General features: G+C 39.1%; 1 protein-coding gene across 3 annotated transcripts in view; it reads left to right on the forward strand.

Annotated features, from left to right (window-relative positions):
- LOC128862878 (protein expanded) overlaps positions 1-22105 on the forward strand; it is a 75953-nt gene that overhangs the window by 41861 nt on the left and 11987 nt on the right. For all 3 annotated transcript variants that reach the window (XM_054101666.1, XM_054101664.1, XM_054101665.1), the window contains 2 exons: positions 15474-15610; positions 16867-17012. In XM_054101666.1, coding sequence (XP_053957641.1) covers positions 15519-15610; positions 16867-17012 — 238 coding nt within the window. In that variant the 5' untranslated portion in view covers positions 15474-15518. The remainder of the gene's footprint in view (positions 1-15473; positions 15611-16866; positions 17013-22105) is intronic.

The following is a 22105-nucleotide window of genomic DNA, read 5'->3' on the forward strand; positions in this document are numbered from 1 at the left end:
ACAACGCAGATGGTTTTCCGACCCGTGAACATGCCACATATTATATGATTGACCATGTGAGAAACATTGATTTTCTAGATTCAGACCACAAACTTTCAAGGATTGGCCTTGTGATTTGTTAATGTCATGGCGAATGCAAGACGGATCGGAAATTGAAGTCTTTTAAACTCAAGCGAAAGATCGGAAGTTTGGAAGGAGTTTAAAAATTCAATTGGATAGTTGGTGGCTTCTTCTTCATTTGTTACACAGTCAATGGATTTGAATGAATGCATTGTTACAATGATATCATTTTGAATTATGTAGTTTAGGTCATCTACATCTTTATTCTTAGCCGCTAAAATTGCTCGCTCACTCAACCATTCATTATTTTTGTAGTTCTTAACGATGTTTGGGAATACTTTATTGATAAGTTCGTCTTTCGATGAGACAAAGTTACAGAAATTCTGAGGAAATGAAATCAATCCGCTCGATTCGTCGACAGGTACTCGACCATTACCGATAGTCAGTAATTGCTCAGAGAAATCTTCAGTAGATGTATCGTTATGCAATGCAACTCTCATGTTTGTTGTCAGCTGAAGTTTCTTCACTTAGCGTCATAGATTCGATGATTTGAGGCAAGCGTTTATTTCGTCAGCCGTTGATCTTGGAATTACTGGCAGTGTTTGGCGGAAGTCGCCAGACAGTAAAATCATTGCGCCTCCAAAACATCTCGAGTCATTGCGTATATCTTTTAATGTTCGGTTAAGTGCTTCTAATGCACGTTTATGCGCCATTGTGCATTCGTCCCAGATGATGATTTTCGATGCTGATAAAACTTTGGCCATTGCTGAGTTTTTTGAAATATTACATGGTGGTTCTTCAATTTTTTGAAGATTTAACGACAATTTTAATGCTGAATGAGCGGTACGGCATCCTTCTAACAATGTGGCTGCTATTCCAGAAGAAGCAACTGCAAGCGCAATGTTGGATTTCGCACGAACAGTGGCTAAAATTATTGACATGAGGAATGTCTTACCAGTTCCACCAGGGCCATTGAGGAAATATAAACCACCATTTCCATCATCAATTGCCTTCATCAATGTATCATAAACTTCTTTTTGTTGGCGATTCAACAGTGGTACATTCGTTTGAACTACTAAATCTACTTGTTGGTCTCTGTTATTCGCTCGACGATTTCACATTGCCAACCAAGCCCTTTCACGGGCTGCCTCGCTTTGGTCTTGTGATTGAGAAGCACGAAGTCGAGCCATACTAACGCGACGCTCTTCACGGGCAATTCCTTGTGCTTCTTCAGTAGTTTTATTCGCAATGTTTCGTATCCTTCTTGCATTAAGGCTTTGTCGGGATAGATTCGATCGCCTTGGTCGCGGCATTGATAATGATGATTCAAAGAGAATACAAATTACTGTGATTATATATTTCTGACAAAATTTATATTATCAAATTTTCTACTTAACCATAGACAAAATTACGTTTAGCTGTCATTTGCGTTTTGTTATACCACATTGTATAGTGACTTCACGGAAACGCGTTCGAATGGGATAAAAAGTATCCTGGTACTAAGCTACCTCTCCACCAATTTTCAGCCAAATCGGTTCAACCGTTCCCGAGTTATAAGTAGTGTAACTAACATGACTTTCTTTTATATATAAGATTAAGATTAAAAATGTTTAATTTTTGAAAGAAATTCGTTGGTTTTTTATTTTCGATCAAGAAAAGCTGTAAGGCGATATCTGATAGAATTAGCTGAGCGATTAATTCTAAACCGAAATGTGACTCTTAAGAATATTTTTATACGTACCGCTCAAAAGTTTCTAAATCGTGAAGGATTCATAAAAAGCATGAAAAATAAGTTTATATTCAAAACTGAGCTTCGACAAATTTTCTTCAAAATCTCAAACTTTTAATTAGAGTTTAAGAAAAAAATTTCAGTACACAACTTTATAGCCCAATAAATGTTAGTATAATTAAGTAAAGGTTTTAAGTGGCACAAAACTCTCTTTGCTTTCTAATAACTTTTTCCTCTAACGCTGTTACGCACTTTTTGCATACGAATAACATATTTTTTCATAACGAATGAACGGACTTGTTTTTCATATGGAAAAATGTGCAACACCGTCAGAGAAAAATTCAAAAAATCAACAGGACTTTCTAGCAACAACTAGTAACTGGATAAAAAGTTATTAAACTGCATATCGAATTTTTTTAAGAAATTTTGAATAAAATGTGGGGTAAAAAATAGGGAAATTAGAAGAGTATTTTAAAGTTTTGCATAAAGTTTGAATCTTAGTTTCTCTGGTTTTTGCTATAGAGGGAAATATATTTTTATAAAAAATATATAGTTAAAACTTATTAATACGTGGTGACCTTATAGTTATTTTTTCATATAGCGCTGTCATTAAATTTTCGCATATTGGCATAGTGTCGGCTGCTTTTTAAAAATAAAAAATCTTTTAGTCCGTAGTATAAATAAGTAAGCGGTAGGCTTATCACATACCCCGTCAGAAAGCAAATAGGCTCTATGCTCCAAAGTGGAGTGAACAATAAAAAAATAAATAAATAAATAAGTAAACCACTTAAATACACCCACATTCATGAAATACGGCCGAACATTTTTTGTCGTATTTATGAATTTTGTGCATTCAGGTGAGCCATTTCTTTATAAAATTATAGGTTTTTTTTTAATTCTTTAAATACTTATATAAAACTTTCAGTCAAGGCTTCCATTCAGGTTTACCTACTAGAATCAATTAAGAATTGCGTGAACACCAACAGAAGTTAAAGAATGTGTTTTGAAATAATAACCAACTCTCCTTGCTTGAAGTTACACGCAAACTGTAGGTTGTGTTGGATAAGGATAACAGGATTTTCCCAAAGGAACACATATAGGCACATAAAAATGAGCAGTACATTATGATGCTACTACATAAAAGAGCGGTAAAGAGCGATGATTAAAAATAAAAAAAGAAACTAAGGTCTGACGGTTTAAAAACGTTAATTTATGAAGGGCCTTGCTTGTAAATTATTGCGAAAATACCACCAAATATCTATTGGGAACCTAGATGTTTGATTCTTGTATATATACAGTCAGCATCAAAAGAACGTGGACACCACATATTTATGGTATAAGTTCGTTGAATTTTGGTATAATAAATTACAAGTTTTAAATGGTTCAAAAATCTTCTTGAACTTGCACTTTCTTCTTCTTCTTAATTGGCGCGATAACCGCTTACGCGATTTTGGCCGAGCTTAACAAAGCGCGCCAGTCGTTTCTTTCTCGTGCTAACCGGCGCCAATTGGAGACACCAAGTGAAGCCAAGTCCTTCTCCACCTGATCTTTCCAATGCAGAGGACTCCTTCCTCTTCCTCTGCTACCACCAGCTGGTACCGCATCGAATACTTTCAAAGCCGGAGCGTTTGTATCCACTCGGACGACATGACCCAGCCAACGTAGCCGCTGGATCTTTATTCACTGCGCTATGTTTATGTCGTCGTAAAGCTCATACAGCTCATCGTTCCATCGTCTACGATATTCGCCGTTGCCAACGTGCAAAGGTCCAAAAATCTTACGCAGAATCTTTCTCTCGAACACTCCAAGCGTCGCTTCGTCGAATGTGGTCATCGTCCAAGCTTCTGCGCCATACGTTAGGACGGGCATGATGAGAGCCTTGTGGAGTATTAGTTTTGTTCGTCGAGAGAGGACTTTACTGCTCAGTTGCCTACTTAGTCCAAAGTAGCACTTGTTGGCAAGAGAGATTCTACGTTGGATTTCAAGGCTGAACTTGCACTTTACCATACCCAAAATTAATGAGCTATAAAATTAAATACCTGAAATTTTTACAGAAATTCTGAGTAAAAAGTTTGAAATTTTGATGAAAATTTGATGAGTTCTTACAAACTTGGTACAAAGTTTAAAACTTTAATTCATATGGTTTTTGTTGTATAAGTATGTAGTATGATCTGTGTTTTTATAAAAGAATAATTTAAATTAAAAAGTGAATAAATAAATAGTCCAAGTTTATTAATATGCGGTGTACGCTTTCTTTTGACGTTGACTGTATATGCGTATATATAATTGACGCTTGCACACTTTTTTGTGCCTCCTCCAGCTTATGTTTGCGGTGTGCGTCTAGACGCTGTTCCACAAATGGTGGAACTTGTAGTTATGCAAGATCCCGAATGGCAAATTGGTTTTCTTCTTCTTCTTAATTGGCGCGATAACCGCTTACGCGATTTTGGCCGAGTTTAACAAAGCTTGACAATCGTTTCTTTCTCGTGCCAACCGGCGCCAGCAGGACACACCAAGTGAAGCCAAGTCCTTCTTCACCTATGACGTCGTAAAGCCCATACAGCTCATCGTTCCATCGCCTGCGATATTCGCCGTTGCCAACGTGCAAAGGTCCAAAAATCTTGCGCAGAATCTTTCTCTCAAACATTCCAAGAGTCGCTTCATCGGATGTTGTCATCTCCATCCTAATGCGCGATACGTTAGGACGGGCATGATGAGGGCCTTGTAGAGAGTTGGATTTGTTCGTCGAGAGAAGACTTCACTACTCATTTGCCTACTTAGTCCAAAGTAGCACTTGTTGGCAAGATAGATTCTACGTTGGATTTCTAGGCTGACATTGTTCTAGGTGTTAATGCTGGTCCGCATGCCAGACTTTTGATAGAATTTCAAAACGAGTTTTGCAGGATTGTAGGAGTGATTCTAGGAAATAATGATAGGTTTGCTTCTGTTAAAGTTCATCTCGAGTCCAACTAGCATGTAAATCCAGTGGGATTATTGGAAAGCTTTAAACAATCATCTAATCTACTTATTTATATGTGTGCCACAATTAGCCTTATTACCATATTATCCATCAATTTCTCTATGCCCATTACATTCCATATATTTGTCGAAGAGCTGGTGCAAGCGCTATAAAGCCGGCAACAACAAATAAATAAAAGCGCCAACGAATGTGTTTCAACGCAGCGTTTTTTCTTTTTGTTCGCATTGATATTGTTGGAGTTTTCTGTTCTCCTTTCGGTTGCTTCCTATTATCGTCGAACTATGTACACTTGTATAATTTAATATAACTAATTTATGCGTAAGCACATGCATATGTATGTATGCATTTTTATGTGTAACTTTCTTTGTGGCCATCGCACCAAATTGCATTTAATAAGCCAGTTTGTCGCTTAAGTCTTTCGTTATTGATGAGTGAAATTTTGGTGTCCCCGATATGTGAGCATGCGTGTGTGTAGGTTTTTTTTTTTAACGAAGGGGGAATCTTTCATAGATACCGTCAAGTTAGACGGCATGCACGATTCATACTGCTTGCTAAGGGTACACCTCATTCGGGACCACGCACAGTCAGTAATTTTCATTCTGTCTGGACTTGCAAAACAGTACACCTACGTACTAAACCCTTGAACTCCGTCTCCTCCACCACTCTCCCTGCGGAACTGCTTCAACGTATTTTCTTCCGATTGCAACATGAACTCGACTACGTCAGTTGCATTTGGAATTATTCTTCCTGTTATAAAGCGTGGGCAGTCTTCCTCTAATTTGATGCGCACAGGGCAGTAGGGGCTGTCATCATGCCCGAACCTGTGCAGATATTTTCTAAAACCTCCATGTCCAGAAAGGAACTGTGTCACATGGTAGGTTGTATCTCCAAAACTCCGATTTAGCCATGGTCGCAAATCGGGAATCAGTTTATAGGTCCATCGCCCTTTACTGGAGGTATTCCATCGGTCTTGTCACCTTGTTAGTGACACAAGCCGCTCTTCTTCTCTCACCGCTTTTTTTATTTGCTTCGGCATCCGCTGCACATCTGTCATAGACTCGCTTCATTTCACCCGCGAGAATATCCACTGGTATCATACCAGCTATGACAAACGCCGCGACATCCGATATTGTTCTGTAGCCGCAACATGCCCTTAGGGTACTTAGCCTATATACAGACAATAGCTTCCTTTTGTTTTCCATCAGTTTCGCCGCATTTGCCCAAACTGGGGTTGCATACAGGAGGACTGAAGTGGCCACATTTGCAAGTAATTTCCTTCTGGTTGACTTAGGACCACCTATGTTAGGTAGGATCCTTGAGAGTGCCGCTTGTATGCTAGCGGTTTTCTCTACCGCGTAGTCAAAATATATAAAATTTAAACTACAATCTATCATAACTCCTAGGTATTTCAGAGCCGGTTGTGAGTGAACAATTTGCTCTCCCACTCTGATTCTCATCTGCTCGACTTTTTTCCGACTTCTTATCAGAACCGTCTCCGTTTTTTGCTCTGACAGTTTGAGTCCCGCCTGTTCGAGCCAATCTTTCACTTGTTATCGCTCCATTTGTAATATGTTCCACTTCCTGTATGTGCTTAGCCACCGTCACTATCGCTATATCATCCGAAATGCCTATTATTCTTACCTCTCTGGATACCGGTAAGCGAAGGACTTTGTCGTACATGATATTCCAGAGTACAGGTGGCACGCCAGCAGTAACTTTGTACCTTTTTGTTCCAGCACTGCTCTCATACATCAGTTCTCTATCAGAGAAGTAACTCCTTAATATTCTGAGAAGATACGGCGGAATGCCAATTTCATACAGGCTATTCAAGATGTGCGACCAGCTTTCCGAATTAAAGGCGTTTTTGACATCCAATATGGTTACAGCGCAGTATTCCTTGGTGCCCCAACGCCACCGCTTTCCTTCTACTGCCTTAGTAGCCGTTTTGACAACCGTAGTAACTGCATCAATCGTCGAACGGTTTCTCCGGAAGCCAAACTGCATGGTACTCAATGCTCCCTTCCCCTCTAGTATAGGCAATAGTCTATTGCAAATAATACGCTCTATCTATACTCGGTCCCTGGGGAAATAGCGTCACTACAATTCGATTAAGCATAACTGGACATACGACTGATGGAGCCCCATGGGTTTATGTCCGCATCGTTGCACAGTTGCTTAAAGCTCTCGACTTTACTTTTTTATTCGCTTCTTGTAGTGCTTTCCTTGCCGTTTCATAGCAAGCTCTGCCCCTGGGCCTTTGCATTTTACGCTGCGCTTGCAGGCAGATCCGTCTCAGTTGCGCTATCTCCTCAGTCCACCAATAGCAGGGCGCTCCTTGTCGATCTGGCCTTCTTATTGGCATTGCCGCATCGCAAGCTTTAGACAAAATGCTCTTTAGTTGTCGAGCTTGCTCACTTGCTGTACCTCGCTCTAATCTTTGGTCGTTTAGTGCGTACCCAAAGGCCTCGGTGTCCATCTTTCTGTCATTCCACCTTGGTCCTACTGGCTTAGTTGCGCGTACTCTTTTATTCTTTGACAGTTCGAATAGAATTGCCTGATGGTCACTATGATTCCTCACTTACTCGCCACTTGATTTTCTGCAAAAGTGAACTGCTGACAAGTGTTAGATCAATAATAGATCCCGTACCGGCCTTGCGATATGTAAACGCCCGACCATTATTTGCGATACTAATGTCTACTCTAGCAATGGCTTCTAGCAGGCTACGTCCTCTGGCGTTGGTCTACTACCCCACTCGGTAGCCCATGCGTTAAAATCACCGCTAATTACTACTGGCGACCTAGCTTCAACGTCCCGCGTGAGGTCATCCATAAATGTTTCGAAGCGCTCTCGCATATAAGTGTTGTCCACTTTAGCTCTTACAAAGCCCTCCACTTGATCATACATCTTTTGGAGAGGGTGTTTGCGCGCCCAAATGACAGTTTCCATGTCTTTGCTGCAACACCATCTAGCGTCCTTTTCAACCTTAAAGGGGTCGCATATTAAGACTACCTCTGCTCTCTGCTCTATTGACATCTGAGTAAGCAGGTCCTGTGCTGCTTCGCAGTGGTTTAAGTTAATCTGGATAACTCTCATCTCCTTTGGTCACTCAGAGCTCTCTTGAAAACTGAGCATCTACCGCTGCCCGCTATATGCTTAAAATTGGATTCCCCCCTGGCTTTGCAGAGCATGCATTCTGGGTCCTTGCTGCATTCCTTCGCGATGTGGCCTTTATCCCCGCACTTTCTACACTGTTTTGAACGACCTGCTTTGTTTTTGCAGTCTCGCCGAATGTGTCCAAACCCTAAGCATTTAAAGCATCTTGTTAATATTAGGCGTTCACGGATCCGACAGTTTCTGTCAGGTTTAGGACTTCGGTCTGTGTGCCATTGAACGCCTCTCGTGTATTATTGAGGTGAACTCCTTGGTTTGTTCACCCGCCTTTGATAGCTGGATGAGTATTTCACCCTTTTGCGGTCGCCTTATTTTTGAGACCATTTTACCAAGTTCTCCGAGTTTGGGGTCGGATTTTACTGACTTCAGTATTTCCGCGTAGGAAGTTTTGCCCTTCGCTTCTATCAGTATCACGTCAGGTCTAACTCTTCTTGCTCTTGCATCCCTTGGCTTGGTTTTCTTAGCCACCGTTCTCCACTGAGTTGCATCCGCTTTTTTAGTTTCCCTCCGTGTGGTGGAGGTAGATGGTGTTCCAGTAACTTGCTGTACGCCTGTTCTGTTCTTCTCCAAGTTGGTCCGCCTAGGTTTTGGAGTCGAAACCGCACCATCCAGTTTCCTCTTGGGGTCTGGGTTGTGCCTTAGCCATGGGAATGTTTGTGAACCGCTGCTTTTCCTAATTACCTCCTTGGCTTTTTGGTCTCCCTGCTCAATGGCTGCCAGCTCGTATAGTGGCTTGATACTCTCTATGGCATCTCTCATAGGCTGGTGTATAGAACGCCTTTTGCCCTCCTCCAGCATTTCAACTAGGCTACGTATTTTCTCGCCTAGCCCGCAGAATGCCGTTCGCTTACTATCCGTGCTGTTCACGATATTATCTTTCATCGCCTCAGTATCATTTTCGCCCGATGCAGCAGCAAGAACGGGAGATCTGAGAGTTTTTGATGTCCTCCGGAATGCATTAGCTTCCGCCAATCCGACCTCATTATCTTTACTGCCGTTATTGCTGCCGCTTTGTTTGTCTGGTTCGTTGCCACTTAGTAATGTTATTGTTTTTGTTGTTGTTTAGTATGTAGTTGTGTCTCCATTTTAAAAGGGCCCCCACTCAGGTCCGTTATCTCTAATCGTAGTGTCGTTGCCTTATAACCCCATGGTTGTCTATACTATGTAGGGAGGCCATGCGAGGGTTGACACATGTCTTTATGGGTACATGTGTTCAGAGCCGGGTCAGCACTAACCAGAAAAAAATTCCACTGCGCCTACACGACCAAGTGAATGGTGACGCTTAGAGAGCGTTACCTGAGGCCTGCAACGGGACGGGGGCTACTGTGACATTAACCCAGGAGCCATTTCGGCAAGGTATCACCCTTGGCTACTAAAGTCCATGTCGAACTAAATTCCTTTCCATTGCCAGTTTGCCATAATTAAGATCTTACTGGTCTCGATCTTAATGAAATTTATTGTTTTAATTTAGTTTTTAGTTTCGTAGAATTTTTGTTTTTGAATCCATTTATTGGTGTATATTTGCTTTCAAAGCGATTTGTTTATAAAAACCTTTTGCTAAAAAATAAATATGAACACAGAGATAAATATTTAAAGTACGAAATATATTTTTATTGACATGTCTTACGAACTGGGAATGAAAAACCAGGTATGATTTATATTTATGTAGGGATGATTTTAGAAAATAAAGAAATAAGAAGAAAGTGGTATTTTTCAACTCAAAACTCTTGATTTTACTTCACTTATGATTAAAAATCTGATTATTGTAAAAATTATTTTTGCGGTATAATTTTAGATATGTGAAATTTCAAAACTTCTACATCCACATGCACGCCATCTTATATGCACATACTCATGTACGAGTATATGTAAAAGTAAGTCGCAAAATAAAAGTCGTTTGCCTGAACATCAGGACCATTGAACACATTTACTTATGTTCATATGTACATACATATATGCATCCTAAGATTCCAAGTTGGAACAAAAGGCCACAACAAGACTTCTCCATTCGGGTGGGTCGGTTGCACGCTAAAGTTTTCACTTCACTTCAGCTCAGTCCCATGGCGCAGATTTCCTGTTCTAAAAGTCGTCATCAGGTGTTTGCTGCTCTCCTTCGACTATATAATATAATAATATTTTCAAGATTCTCATCAGGCAACAATTTACGAAGAGACATTCCAGATTTCGCATCCATACAATAGGCAGAGTTTCACATTTGAATCGAAGATTTTAAATTTCGTGCGTTTCGAAATTTGTGAAGCCTTCCAAACTGGCTGAAGCGAATCAAAGCCAATTGGCAGTCAAAGACTTGGGTTAGTCGGATGAAACACCCGATTTCCCACACTGCTGCACCTGATTTCAATTTTTCAATAAGCTGATCTACCATAGAAAATTCGAACGAAGAGGTCTAAGATGGTTCAGAAAGCACTAAGGGAGTCCTTCTTATTCGTGGTGGATCGGGAAGTGTGGAATAAGCTCCTCAAGGTCGAATTTTTTCAATTTATTCATTCATCCGAATGTCTACACCTATCGATGACTTATGAAATGTTGCAAGCTTTCGTTATAAGTATAGGGTAGTTTTTAAGAGCTTGAGAACTTTAAATAATAATACAGAACAGAAATATTATTAGGATGATTTTTTTTATTATAATCTGGTACATAATTTCATTGCATTTATTTTTTGACATTCGATCAATTTTTAACTAGTTGTTCCATAAAATCTGAATAATGAATCTAATTTTTTTTTTTTTTTTTATAACTTACTTTATTTGCAATCTATCTACTATAAGACATTCAGCAAATTAGATCTTATAAGATAATGGCAGCGGTAGTTTTGCTTATGTGCAAATCTACATAGAAATTACAACAGCTTATTAACTTGTACAGTTCGTTCTTAAATTATTAAAATTCATTAGTACTTCAAGATTGCTTAAATTTATTGTTTGTTAATATTATCACTTAAGATTAACTTACTTAATTTTACCTTAAAGTTTATAGGTTGAGTAGATTCATACTAGAGGAATGGCAAGTCTAAGATATGATTGCGTTTTAACCGTATAGTTTCATTGGTTGTGTCTAATAAACAAATAGCAGCTGGATTTATGTGATTAGATAATCGTTTCAGATATCTAGTACTATATTTTCGAATTTCATTCTTTACAAAAGGAATACCTAAGTCGTTATGGATAGATTCATTGGTAATAAACCAAGGGGCATTAACAAGGCTTCGTAATGTTTTCGATTGATAACGTTGCAAGATCTCCACATTGGAGTTGCTAGCAGTTCCCCATAGCTGTATTCCGTAGGTCCAAATGGGCTTCAGAATAGCTTTGTAGATCCGTATTTTGTTTTGTAGGCTAAGTTGAGAGTTACGGCCAAGCAGCCAGTGCATACGTGTTGTTTTAATTTTTAGTTGTTGTTGCTTAGCCTGAATGTGACTTTTCCACGTGAGGCGTCGATCAAGATGCATCCCTAAATATTTGACTCTGTCACTAGTGGGAATTTGTTTATTATTTAAAAATACAGCAGGGCATTGCTCTCTTCTTAATGTAAAAGTGACATGTGTAGATTTTACCGAATTAACTTTTATTTTCCATTTGTTAAGCCAAGACTCCAAAATTTAGAGTTGATTTTGCAAAAGATATGAAGCTTCTACAGGGGACTCGTTATAAGCGATAAAGGCTGTATCATCAGCAAAAGTTGCTACTTCTACTTTTTCTGAATTGGGCATATCAGCTGTAAATATAGTATAAAGGACAGGACCTAAGACACTACCTTGGGGTACACCGGCATTAATGTTATAAATTTCAGATGAGGCATCCCCGTGCCTTACATAGAAGTGTCTGTCACTTAAATAAGATTTAAGTACCAGATAGAAATGTGCTGGTAATATCTTTTTTACTTTGAACAGAAGTCCCTGGTGCCATACCCTGTCAAATGCTTGTTCAACATCTAAAAAGGCTGCAGAACAGTATTTTTTCTCTTCCAGTGCAGCTGTAATTACATTTGCGACCCTGTGGCACTGCTCTGGTGTACCATGTCTTACTCTAAACCCAAACTGATGTTCAGGTATGATGTTATGATCCTCAATTACAGGCAACATTCTTTGCAAAAATATTCTTTCGAATATTTTCGAAAATGTTACCAGCAGACTAATAGGACGGTAAGACTTGACACTATTCTCGGGTTTATTGGGTTTTGGTACCATGACCACAATGGCACATTTCCACTGGGTGGGATAATGGTATAAATTAAGGATAGCATTGTATATTATGGTTAGGAATTGTATAGCTTTTTCAGGAAGAGCCTTAACTACTTTGCTATCGATGTAGTCATATCCAGGTGATTTGTAGTTATTTAATCTATGAATTTCTGTAGTAACTTCATTATTTGATATCTTACTGATTGGTAAGTCCATTTGACATGGAGATTCGAGAAAGTTCAATATCTCTACTTCATCACTGCTGGTACCTACTGAATTAGGTTGAAAAGTTTCAAAGAGGTGTTTTGCAAATGCCTCTGTTTTGGATTCGTCACTCCTACACCATACGCCGACTGAATCTCGTACTGCTACTTTACGTTTGGTTGGTCGCTTAAGGTATTTGGTAGCTTTCCAAAGACTGTGATCATCATTTTTAGTGGGTTCAAGGTTCTTAATAAACGAGCTAAAAGTCTGGTTTTTAAAATCAGCAAGCTTTAATTTCAGCCAACAAGTTGAGAACGACGACGAATCAACTTATCGACGTCTTCTTCAAACTTTGCTCTACGAACTTCGTGAGCAGAGTTATTTATTTTTTTTTGTTCAAAGTAAATTTCCACAATCCGGACTTGCCAAGCCTTACTGAACAGAAATTTCAACTTAGTTTGCCATTCTCAGCTGCCCCGGGCCTCGGGCTCAATATTTTTGGTTAACTGGTAGTTAGCCGGATTTTATTGATTATCCAACTTATCCAGCGCAACTAAATAACCTCATAATAAAAGGGTAGCAATTCACACACCTCTCGCTATACGCCCCTCTACTTTGATCCCCTTCTATCGCGTAGCCAAACTCTGATTGTTGTTATGTTTCATTGAAAGGAATTAAAAAATTGGTTTTTGTAAAAAAGTGTAGAAAATTTGAACTTATAGCTGTAAAATTTTCGAAAGAAAAAAATACTTTAAGATAACCAAAAATATGAAAATTACTAAAATATTGGGTAGTCGAAAAAGTCTTTTCGTATTTTGTCAATAGATGTCGTTGGAATCATCTATCACCAGTGCTACCAATCACATTTTGTCATATCATATGGTGTTAGAAAGGTGACATTTTAAGCTTCATTTAACCAAAAAAAAATTAAACTCGGAGAAGTTGAAAAAAAGTTATAGCTGTTCAAAAATGAGTGAAAAGAATGAAGAAATTGGCTATATTTTGAAATTTTTGTATAAAAAAGGGAAGAATGCCACGCAAGCCACCAATGAAATTTGTGAAGTTTACGGAGACGATGCTGTATCAGTTCGTGTAGCACAACAATGGTTCCTCGCTTCCGTTCTGGAAATTTCGATGTGAAAGATGCACCTCGCTCCGGTCGACCTATCGTTGAAAAAGTCGATGAAATTATGGAAAACATTGACCAGGACCGTCACATAAGCTGCCATGACATCGCCAAGGCACTAAACATTCATCATCAAATGGTTTTGAACCATTTAAAAAAGGCTGGTTACAAAAAGAAGCTCGATCTTTGGGTACCACATGAATTGTCTGTGATAAATTTAATGGACCGAATTAACATCTGCGATTCTTTGCTGAAACGAAATGAAATCGAACCATTTCTGAAGCGAATGGTAACAGGAGACGAAAAATGGATCAAATACGACAATAATGTGCGAAAAAGATCATGGTACAAGGGTGGTGAAGCTCAACAAATGGTCGCAAAGCCAAGATTGACGCCTCGAAAGGTTATGCTGTGTGTTTGATGGGATTGGAAAGGAATCATCCTCTATGAGCTGCTCCAGCCTGCTCGAACGATTGATTCTACACTTTACTGTCTACACACAACTGATGAGATTAAAGCAAGCAATCAAAACAAAACGTCCAGAACTGATCAGCAGAAAGGGCGTCGTCTTCCATCAGGACAACGCTAGGCCACACACATCTTTGATGACTCGGCAAAAACTGGGAGAGCTTGGCTGGGAAGTTTGATGCATCCACCATATAGCCCTGACCTTGCACCATCGGACTACCATTTGTTTCGGTCAATGCAGAACTCCCTTAATGGAGTAAAGTTGGCTTCAAGAGAAGCCTGTGAAAATTACTTGTCGCAGATTTTCGCCGAGAAACCACAAAAGTTTTACACTGATGGAATAATGTCTTTAGAAGAAAAATGGCAAAAGGTGGTCGCCCAAAATGGTACATATTTGGTTTAATAAAGTTCATTATAAATATAAAAAAAAATGAGTTGAAGTTTCATTAGAAATACGAAAAGACTCTTTCGACTACCAATATTAATTTCTGAAGGTAATTAATTTGTAGTGTAATTTATGATTTACTTAAAGAAATTAAAGTTTTTTGGTTCTTGGCGTGATTGTCAATTCCAAAAATTCCGTGAAGTCGATTATATTTAGGCGAGTTTTGTTAAATTTGCATCTCGCCTGCAACTATGTAACTATTACTTAAATTACCATCTCTCACAAATTCACATTGGGAATAAGACAGAGTGTCGACTCTGTCTGGAAGTCGACTCTGGACAAGACTGCAGAGCTTTATAGAGATCAAAAGGATGCGAATGAAATCAAGAAGTTTTAAATATCTTCACAAGGCGGAAAATTTACTGAAGGAGTTTGGTTGTCAACTAATTCTAGGTTAACAGAACCAGATGTAATAATTTACTGGCAGTCTTGGCAGTCAATAGGACTTCTAAAACATGTAGTAGGACACAAAAAATCCTTTAGGTCGAAGTGTCGGCCATTGGACACACTACAGATACTAAACAAAAATCATTTCATTTGCTGAGCAGATCGCGGCATTTCTTTTCAGTAAGAGTGATGCCTTCCAAGACGAGCTACAATAAAAGGTTGAATTCAAAGAAGAAGAAGATCTTTTATATCGCCATATCACGCTCCTAACCCGCTGTAGCCCAAGTATCGTCAGCGCGCTAATAAAGGCAAAGAGTTCCTTGATAGTCGTTTTCCTAACAGTCACTGGATAATTTATATTTTTATTAAAAATTATTTATCTAGACTCAGATATAGTCCTCATCATGTCTAAGTAGAGAAGCGTGAAGGGACACAAATTTTTCATTTTGAACTAATGGTTTAACAACTTACAGCAATCGTAGTCAAATGCATGCGTTCGTGGTGCATTGACTAATTCTCCGAATATTTTGCGTTCAACTCAAAGTTATTAAATATAGGATGAAGTGTCTCAACAACAGCCGCATTTTGTCATTCTCGATCATTATCCTCATACAGATGTTTTATTTAAATCTATTTGCGTATTATTAAACCTTTTTGAATTTCTTGCCCTCTTACTAACGTATCTTCCCTTTTATTTGCAGAAAGATATTTCCGAAGGACTTGTTGCATTTAAGTAATGATGCAGCATGCGAGCGTTTTGTACTGTCAGCGCGCCATTAGAAGTATGCGCGTCATCGGCCGAACAACTGTCACCAGGATCACGCTTTTTAGCACTAAGGTTAGTGAACTAGGGACGATTAAAAGTGACTCACAAAATATAGCATTTGTGCTGCTCACACTCACCACTTCACCCGTATCAGCTGACACGATGAATCAACCATCTTCGATACTACGGAACGAACGGTGGTGAAATTGATTTACATGGAGCTCTCGTTAGTTTCATCGTGTCAGCTGATAAGGGCGTACGCTTACGTTGGGTAGTGTGAGCACCATTATACTTGTACTATATTAAAAATTTACACACAGATATTACTCATTTTCCATATACAGGGTGGTTCAAGTGCTATATTATTCTTTAGGTAAGAATTATATGCACAAAAAATAGCATTATCGGAAAATTATGCATCCTGTTAGTCCAATACTTAACGGTTTATATAATTGATCATTTCTGATTCTATCTCGAAAACGTAAACGCCTTAAGTCCGAATAGTTGTTCCAGATTACTGTAAATTGTCCATCAGAAAAGTGGTGGCAAATTGAAACTCCAAGTTGGCTAATAAGATAATTTTCGCACTTTAGACGGTTCTGCGTTACCGGAATGATCCGGATTTATATCCCTGATACAACAATAACAACAACAACCAAGATGACTGAAAATACCATTACCGAGCTTTGGCGCACAAAAGGTTTAATGTAAATCGACTGCGTAACATAACAGCTCTTCTGTTGAAATCGGAGCACTTCCAACCCCGTGACTACATCTTTAACTCATAAACAGCAAGCAGCGCCCCATAATCTGCAACTAACTCATATTCCCTCCAGCCGCATCGACTTTGCGATATTGACTTGTGGAATTTCCAATCGCTAAATGCTTCAATTTTATTGAGTATTTGTTTTTTTTTAGCATAACCGCCCGGACTCGACAAATGTGCGTAGGATCAACATATTTTTCATTATTGAAGGATATTGCGCATGCTCAGCAACAACAACCACGATTCGATGAAAGCGACTAAAAGTGTTGTAAAGCGCACCACGCACAGTTTTTTTTTTTTAGTTTCATGCGACAACTTTTTCCTTTCCTTCTATATGACTGAGATACTATTTGAAAAGTAATATTTCGGGTGAGAACGAGCTGTAAGTGCTAAACCAATTACTGATTCGAAACGAAATGGTCTTTGTGCCACCCTGTAACCCTTTTTTGCATTATGAATTGAAGAAAATACAGAAACATCTTTAGTTATGCTCCTTTCCATTTTCTTTTTCCACAAGTTTTGTATTGTATTTTACTAATTTAGTGCATATCTTTGCTTGCAGACTTTTGGGAAACCAGCAGCCGAAAACACTATACTTCCTAGTCGATGCCAAGAGTCGAGTGAGAGAAGTGTACACACAAACATGCCTACATTTTGCAGCGCAAGGCATGCTCGATACAGAATTGTTCGGTTTGGCGGTGCTCATCGGTGAGTTTAACTTACAAACACACACACACACACACACTATATGCGGGTATACGCAACAAAAATTCACAACAAAGGGATATTAGAAAATCACATCTTCTGCATAGATTACTGTCGGAAATTCCAGACTGCCTTCGATCTTAGATTTAGTTTCTATGACAAAAACTTGTTTGATTCGGCAAATATTTTTATAAATTTTGTGGTCAGCAAGTATGGTGAAACTAAATTTTTTGTACACGTTTTTTTCATTCACCTTCATATACACACACATACCCATACATATGTATGTACGTAAGTCTATGCCCTTAAACCATTTTGTCTCTGGAGGTAATTATTAGTATCAGAAAGTCAATCTTCACCGAAATCCGTATTTGAACTTCTTGAAGTTTGAGAAATATATACAAACGCACGTACATATGTACACCACATTGTGATGTTGTTTTTGTTGAACCAAAAATGTTGCAAGTTGCAAGTGTTCTGCTGCAGAAAACATGCTGCCTCCGATGCGATACATTCCTGTCGTACCATTTTCTTGCCACGGGCATATGCATAAGTATGTTTGTGTGTGCGTACATATGTAAATGCATATGTGGGTATGTATATTCTTTTCAAATTCATGCCAGCATGCCCATGCAGCTTTCGTGCATCTACACATATATACTTACACATTATATATCCAAGCCATTCACTGCGCGTACTTTTACAACATCCAGCTGCATACTGCATACAGGCATTCCAACACAAACACCTCAAATTATACATTGTGACCGATGTAGGTTTGTATGGCCAGCTCCGTGCGCGTGTGTGTATGTGCCTTTTCAACTGCAACTTATCTCTTCGCTGACACCGCACCTTTCCCCTCCGCAGACCTTGCCCGCACGGACCCAATCGCAATCGCAGTTGTTTAACTGGAAGTCAACAGCCAAGAGCCAGCAGCCAGTTTGGTCAGCATTCCTAAGCAGTTGGATTCTGTATTTATGTTCCTGTCTTCTTTCTATTTTCAATGTGGCTGCTACTTTTAATGTTGGTACTGCTTTTATGCTTTCACGATTTTGTTCTTGTTGCTGCTGGTGCAGCTGTATGAGTATTTCTTTTTTGTTGTTCACCCCTTCGACAATCAAAGCGACTCGTCGCTGCTGTTTCGTTTTCTGTTAATGCAGCCATGGTTGCTGCTTCTGCGGCTACTGGTTCTTGTGGCAGCAGATCCGTCGGCCGTCGACTATCCAACATCCACCATCAACCATCGACCGTCGACCATTGTTGGACGTCCGTCCGTGCGCTCGTCTGATCGCACTCGTGTTAAAGCAATGCGCGCAACTGCTACCTGAATTACTGAACACGCGCCTTGTGTCCGCTTGTGTCCGCTGCCAGTTGCCAGTTGCCTCCATTCGGAGGCCTTTCGCCCTTGAGCCCTCCTCACTTTTGTATACTACGCGGGCAGCCATTGCATTTTTCATATTCTCCAACTTATTGCTGTTGTTGCGCGCTGCCCTCAACTGCTGCTATTATTGTACAATATTTGCTGTGTCTTTAGCAATTTTATGTCTCTCTGCTTGTTTGTGGAACATTTTTGTATAACTTTTTGAATCAGTTTTTTTATGTTGTTGCATGCAACGTGCCAGATACACTCAGTCTAAGAACTCTGTTAAGCTAAACTTAATTTACTTTACTTAACTTGACATAATATTTTAGCCAACCTCTTTTATGGAAAGCTGTGTTGGCGGTTAGTTAAAACTTAACTTAAGAGGCTCGAGAAGAGTCTTTTAATAAAGCGTTGAAGAAAATTGTTTCACGGCGGAAATATCTTTATATAATTATCAATAAGACATATTAAAAGAAAATAATGGAAAAGTTTATATTTAAAGCATATAAAACAATTAGTTGCAAAGTATAAGTATTTTGACTCGAAATGCCATTAAGCCATAGATAATTTTTTTCCGTTTTATTTTTGCTAAAATATTAGTCTAGGGAAAAAATCCATTGTTTTTGCGCTGCTACGACTACTAACATCCCGGTAAACTTTGATTATTTCTCCTATTTTATCAACATTTTCGGCATTATCTTTAACAAAATTGTACGTAATTAGCTGTTACAGTATCGCCACCATAAACACCACTCAAAATTTCAGTGGCCTGACTTGTATTTTCGCATTTTCGTCTTTATCAAAAAAGAACTGTTAAAATGTAGCGAATTTCCTCTTTGTTGACATCCGTTGTTAACACCCTGTAAGTCTCAACTGAATGGAACAAACAAGCAGTGAGAGAATCGGGTTGCCTTTGATGCATCGTAATGTTGGATTTACATTTTACCGAAAAAAATTTGGTGAAACGATTCAGTTTATTGTCATTCAATTATTGTCTTTTCGTTTCTAAATGTTAACCTTACGCCCTAAAGCTAGAACTGCGCACTAAGCATTCCAGGCGTTCCAAGCGCTACGGCTCTCAGCGCTTTATTGAGCTTAAAAATCGAGCAGAGCTTAAAACACGAGTGATCAGCATGTTTATGAATTCATGCGAGTGCAGAGTGGAAATTATTTTTGAAAATAATTTATTTGGTGTGGCATTTTAGGAGGCGAAGTGTCGTCACAGTTGCAATAGAAGATAGAGAAGCAAAATATTTTAACATTTCATAGTGTAATAATCAAGGCGCTATCATTAAAGGTGGTGGCACTATACCAACAATAATGTTTTTTAAATTTGATTGTCAAAGCAAAGTATTGGCAAAGTAGAAAACAAATAATGAATTCGCCTTTTTTCATTCTGGTCTTATAGTCACATGGACACGATAAAAGAACAAAAAAGAAATCAGCTGATTTACCGATACCACCTTTAATAGATTCGGCTTGGTAATAATATAAAGTGTCTGGCTAGCACACATTTTTTTCTTGATGGGCGCACGTTTGAAGATTCCTTATTTTTATTTCTGATTTTGAACCAATATGGCATTGGGTGCTAATTTATTATAGTTTTTCCAATATTTATTTATATTTCCGTTGCAAATTTCTTAAGTTAAGTCTAGCCTAACTGACCTTTAATACACGGATAAATAGGCTTGCCAAATGTCAGCCAATATAATTTCATTCATTATTTTATTCAAAATATGGCGCTTAACAATTATGTATGTGTGAAAAATGGCATCATTTAAATGCCCACTATGACATTCTAGCACATCTACAGGTAAAATTTGCCAAACAGTCGACTCATCAATGCCTAATTGTTGAGAAGTCGACCTACCGAAGTTGAAGGTTTTTGCGCTAAAGCAGTAATGCCAATTCTCAACAGAACGTCCAGTTTTTCGTTCGCTAGTCCTTTTTCTGTCCTCGACAGAACCAGTTTCTCGATGAATTCCACCGATTTTCTGCCAAATTACGATTTTTGATGCATAATTTAAAAAAAAAATCGACAATTTTTAATAAAATTCAATCATTTTAACGCGTGTTTTATCGTGTGAAATTCTACATCTCTTTACTTAACAAATGTCAGATATGACTTAAAAAAATTTACCACCAAGGAATTATTCACTACTGAGTTCTTTACTTCAATATCAAATTGTTCGTAAAACTAGGTTTTATCCACAAATTGTACTTAAATACCATTCGGTGAGGCCGAGGATCGAGGCATACAGTGGGCATGAAACACCAAATTATAGGTTTTTTTCTAATAGCAGTCGCCTCCCAACAGGAAAGGGCATACCGCCAAGTTTATTTCTGCCATGAAAATCTTTTCATAGAAACCATCTGCCATTTGGAAGCGGCATAAAATTGTAGGTCCCTGCATTTGTGGAGCAATATTAAGACACACACCACAAATTGGAGAAGAAGGAATTTTACCAAACAGAACCCATGTTCTGTTAATGTTAAATAGAATATTACAAAAAAATGTTTGCCATGCGCTCAAATATGGTTTAACATTCTCTTTTTCAACACATCTTACCATTTGTCCCAGAGTTGACAACCCTACTGACTACCAACTGGCACAAGCCTTCTTCTTTCTATACATATGTGTGTATGGGTGTGTAAGCATCAGACACGTACATATCTGTTATATAAGGTTGTCAAAAAAGTCTTGCGGTATTTTTATGGAATTTTCAATTGTTCATAAAATTGGTTATAATAATGCGATTTAAGTCAAATATGCGCCGTTTTGTTCGATGACGAGTTCCCAACGAGATGCCAACTTCATAATGCCCCTCTTATAGAAGCTCGCTTCCCTATTGTCAAAAAACTCGGAGAGCCAATTTTCACAGGACTCTCTTGTGGACAACTTCCGACTACCAAGCTCGTTCGCCATGGACAGAAATAGGTGGTAATCACTTGGTGCGAGATCCGGACTATACGGTGGATGCAAAAGAACCTCCCATCCGAGCTCCCGGAGCTTCTGGCGCGTCACCAAAGATGTGTGTGGCCTGGCGTTGTCCTGATGGAAGACAATTCGGCCTCTGTTGATCAAAGATGGCGTCTTCTGCATGAGTGCTGCATTCAAGCGGTCCAGTTGTTGGCAGTACAGGTCCGAATTGAGCGTTTGGCCATAGGGGAGCAGCTCATAGTGGATGATTCCCTGCCAATCCCACCAAACACACAGAAGAACCTTCCTGGCGGTCAATCCAGGCTTGGCCACCGTCTGGGCACCTTCACCGCTTTTCGACCACGACCGTTTGCGCTTGACGTTGTCATAAGTGACCCACTTTTCATCGCCAGTCACCATCCGCTTCAAAAACGAGTCGATTTTGTTGCGATTCAGAAGCGATTCGCATGCATCCATACGGGCAAAAATGTTTTTTTGTGTCAAGTCGTGTGGCACCCATACATCGAGCTTCTTTTTGAATCCAAGCTTCTTCAAATGGTTTATAACGGTTTGATGACTCATGCCCAGCTCTTGGCCGATGCTACGGCTGCTACTATGCCGATCTCTTTCGATCAATTCAGCGTTTTTATCGCAATTTTCCACGACAGGCCTTCCGGACCATGGCGCATCTTTGATCACCTCTGCACCAGAACGAAAACGTTGAAACCATCGTTGTGCGGTGGAAATGGAAACTGTATCGGGTCCATAAACTGCACAAATTTTATTGGCAGCATGAGATGCATTTTTGCCTTT

The sequence above is a fragment of the Anastrepha ludens genome, chromosome 5 (assembly GCF_028408465.1).
Source record: "Anastrepha ludens isolate Willacy chromosome 5, idAnaLude1.1, whole genome shotgun sequence".
In the NCBI taxonomy this organism is placed as follows: domain Eukaryota; kingdom Metazoa; phylum Arthropoda; class Insecta; order Diptera; family Tephritidae; genus Anastrepha; species Anastrepha ludens.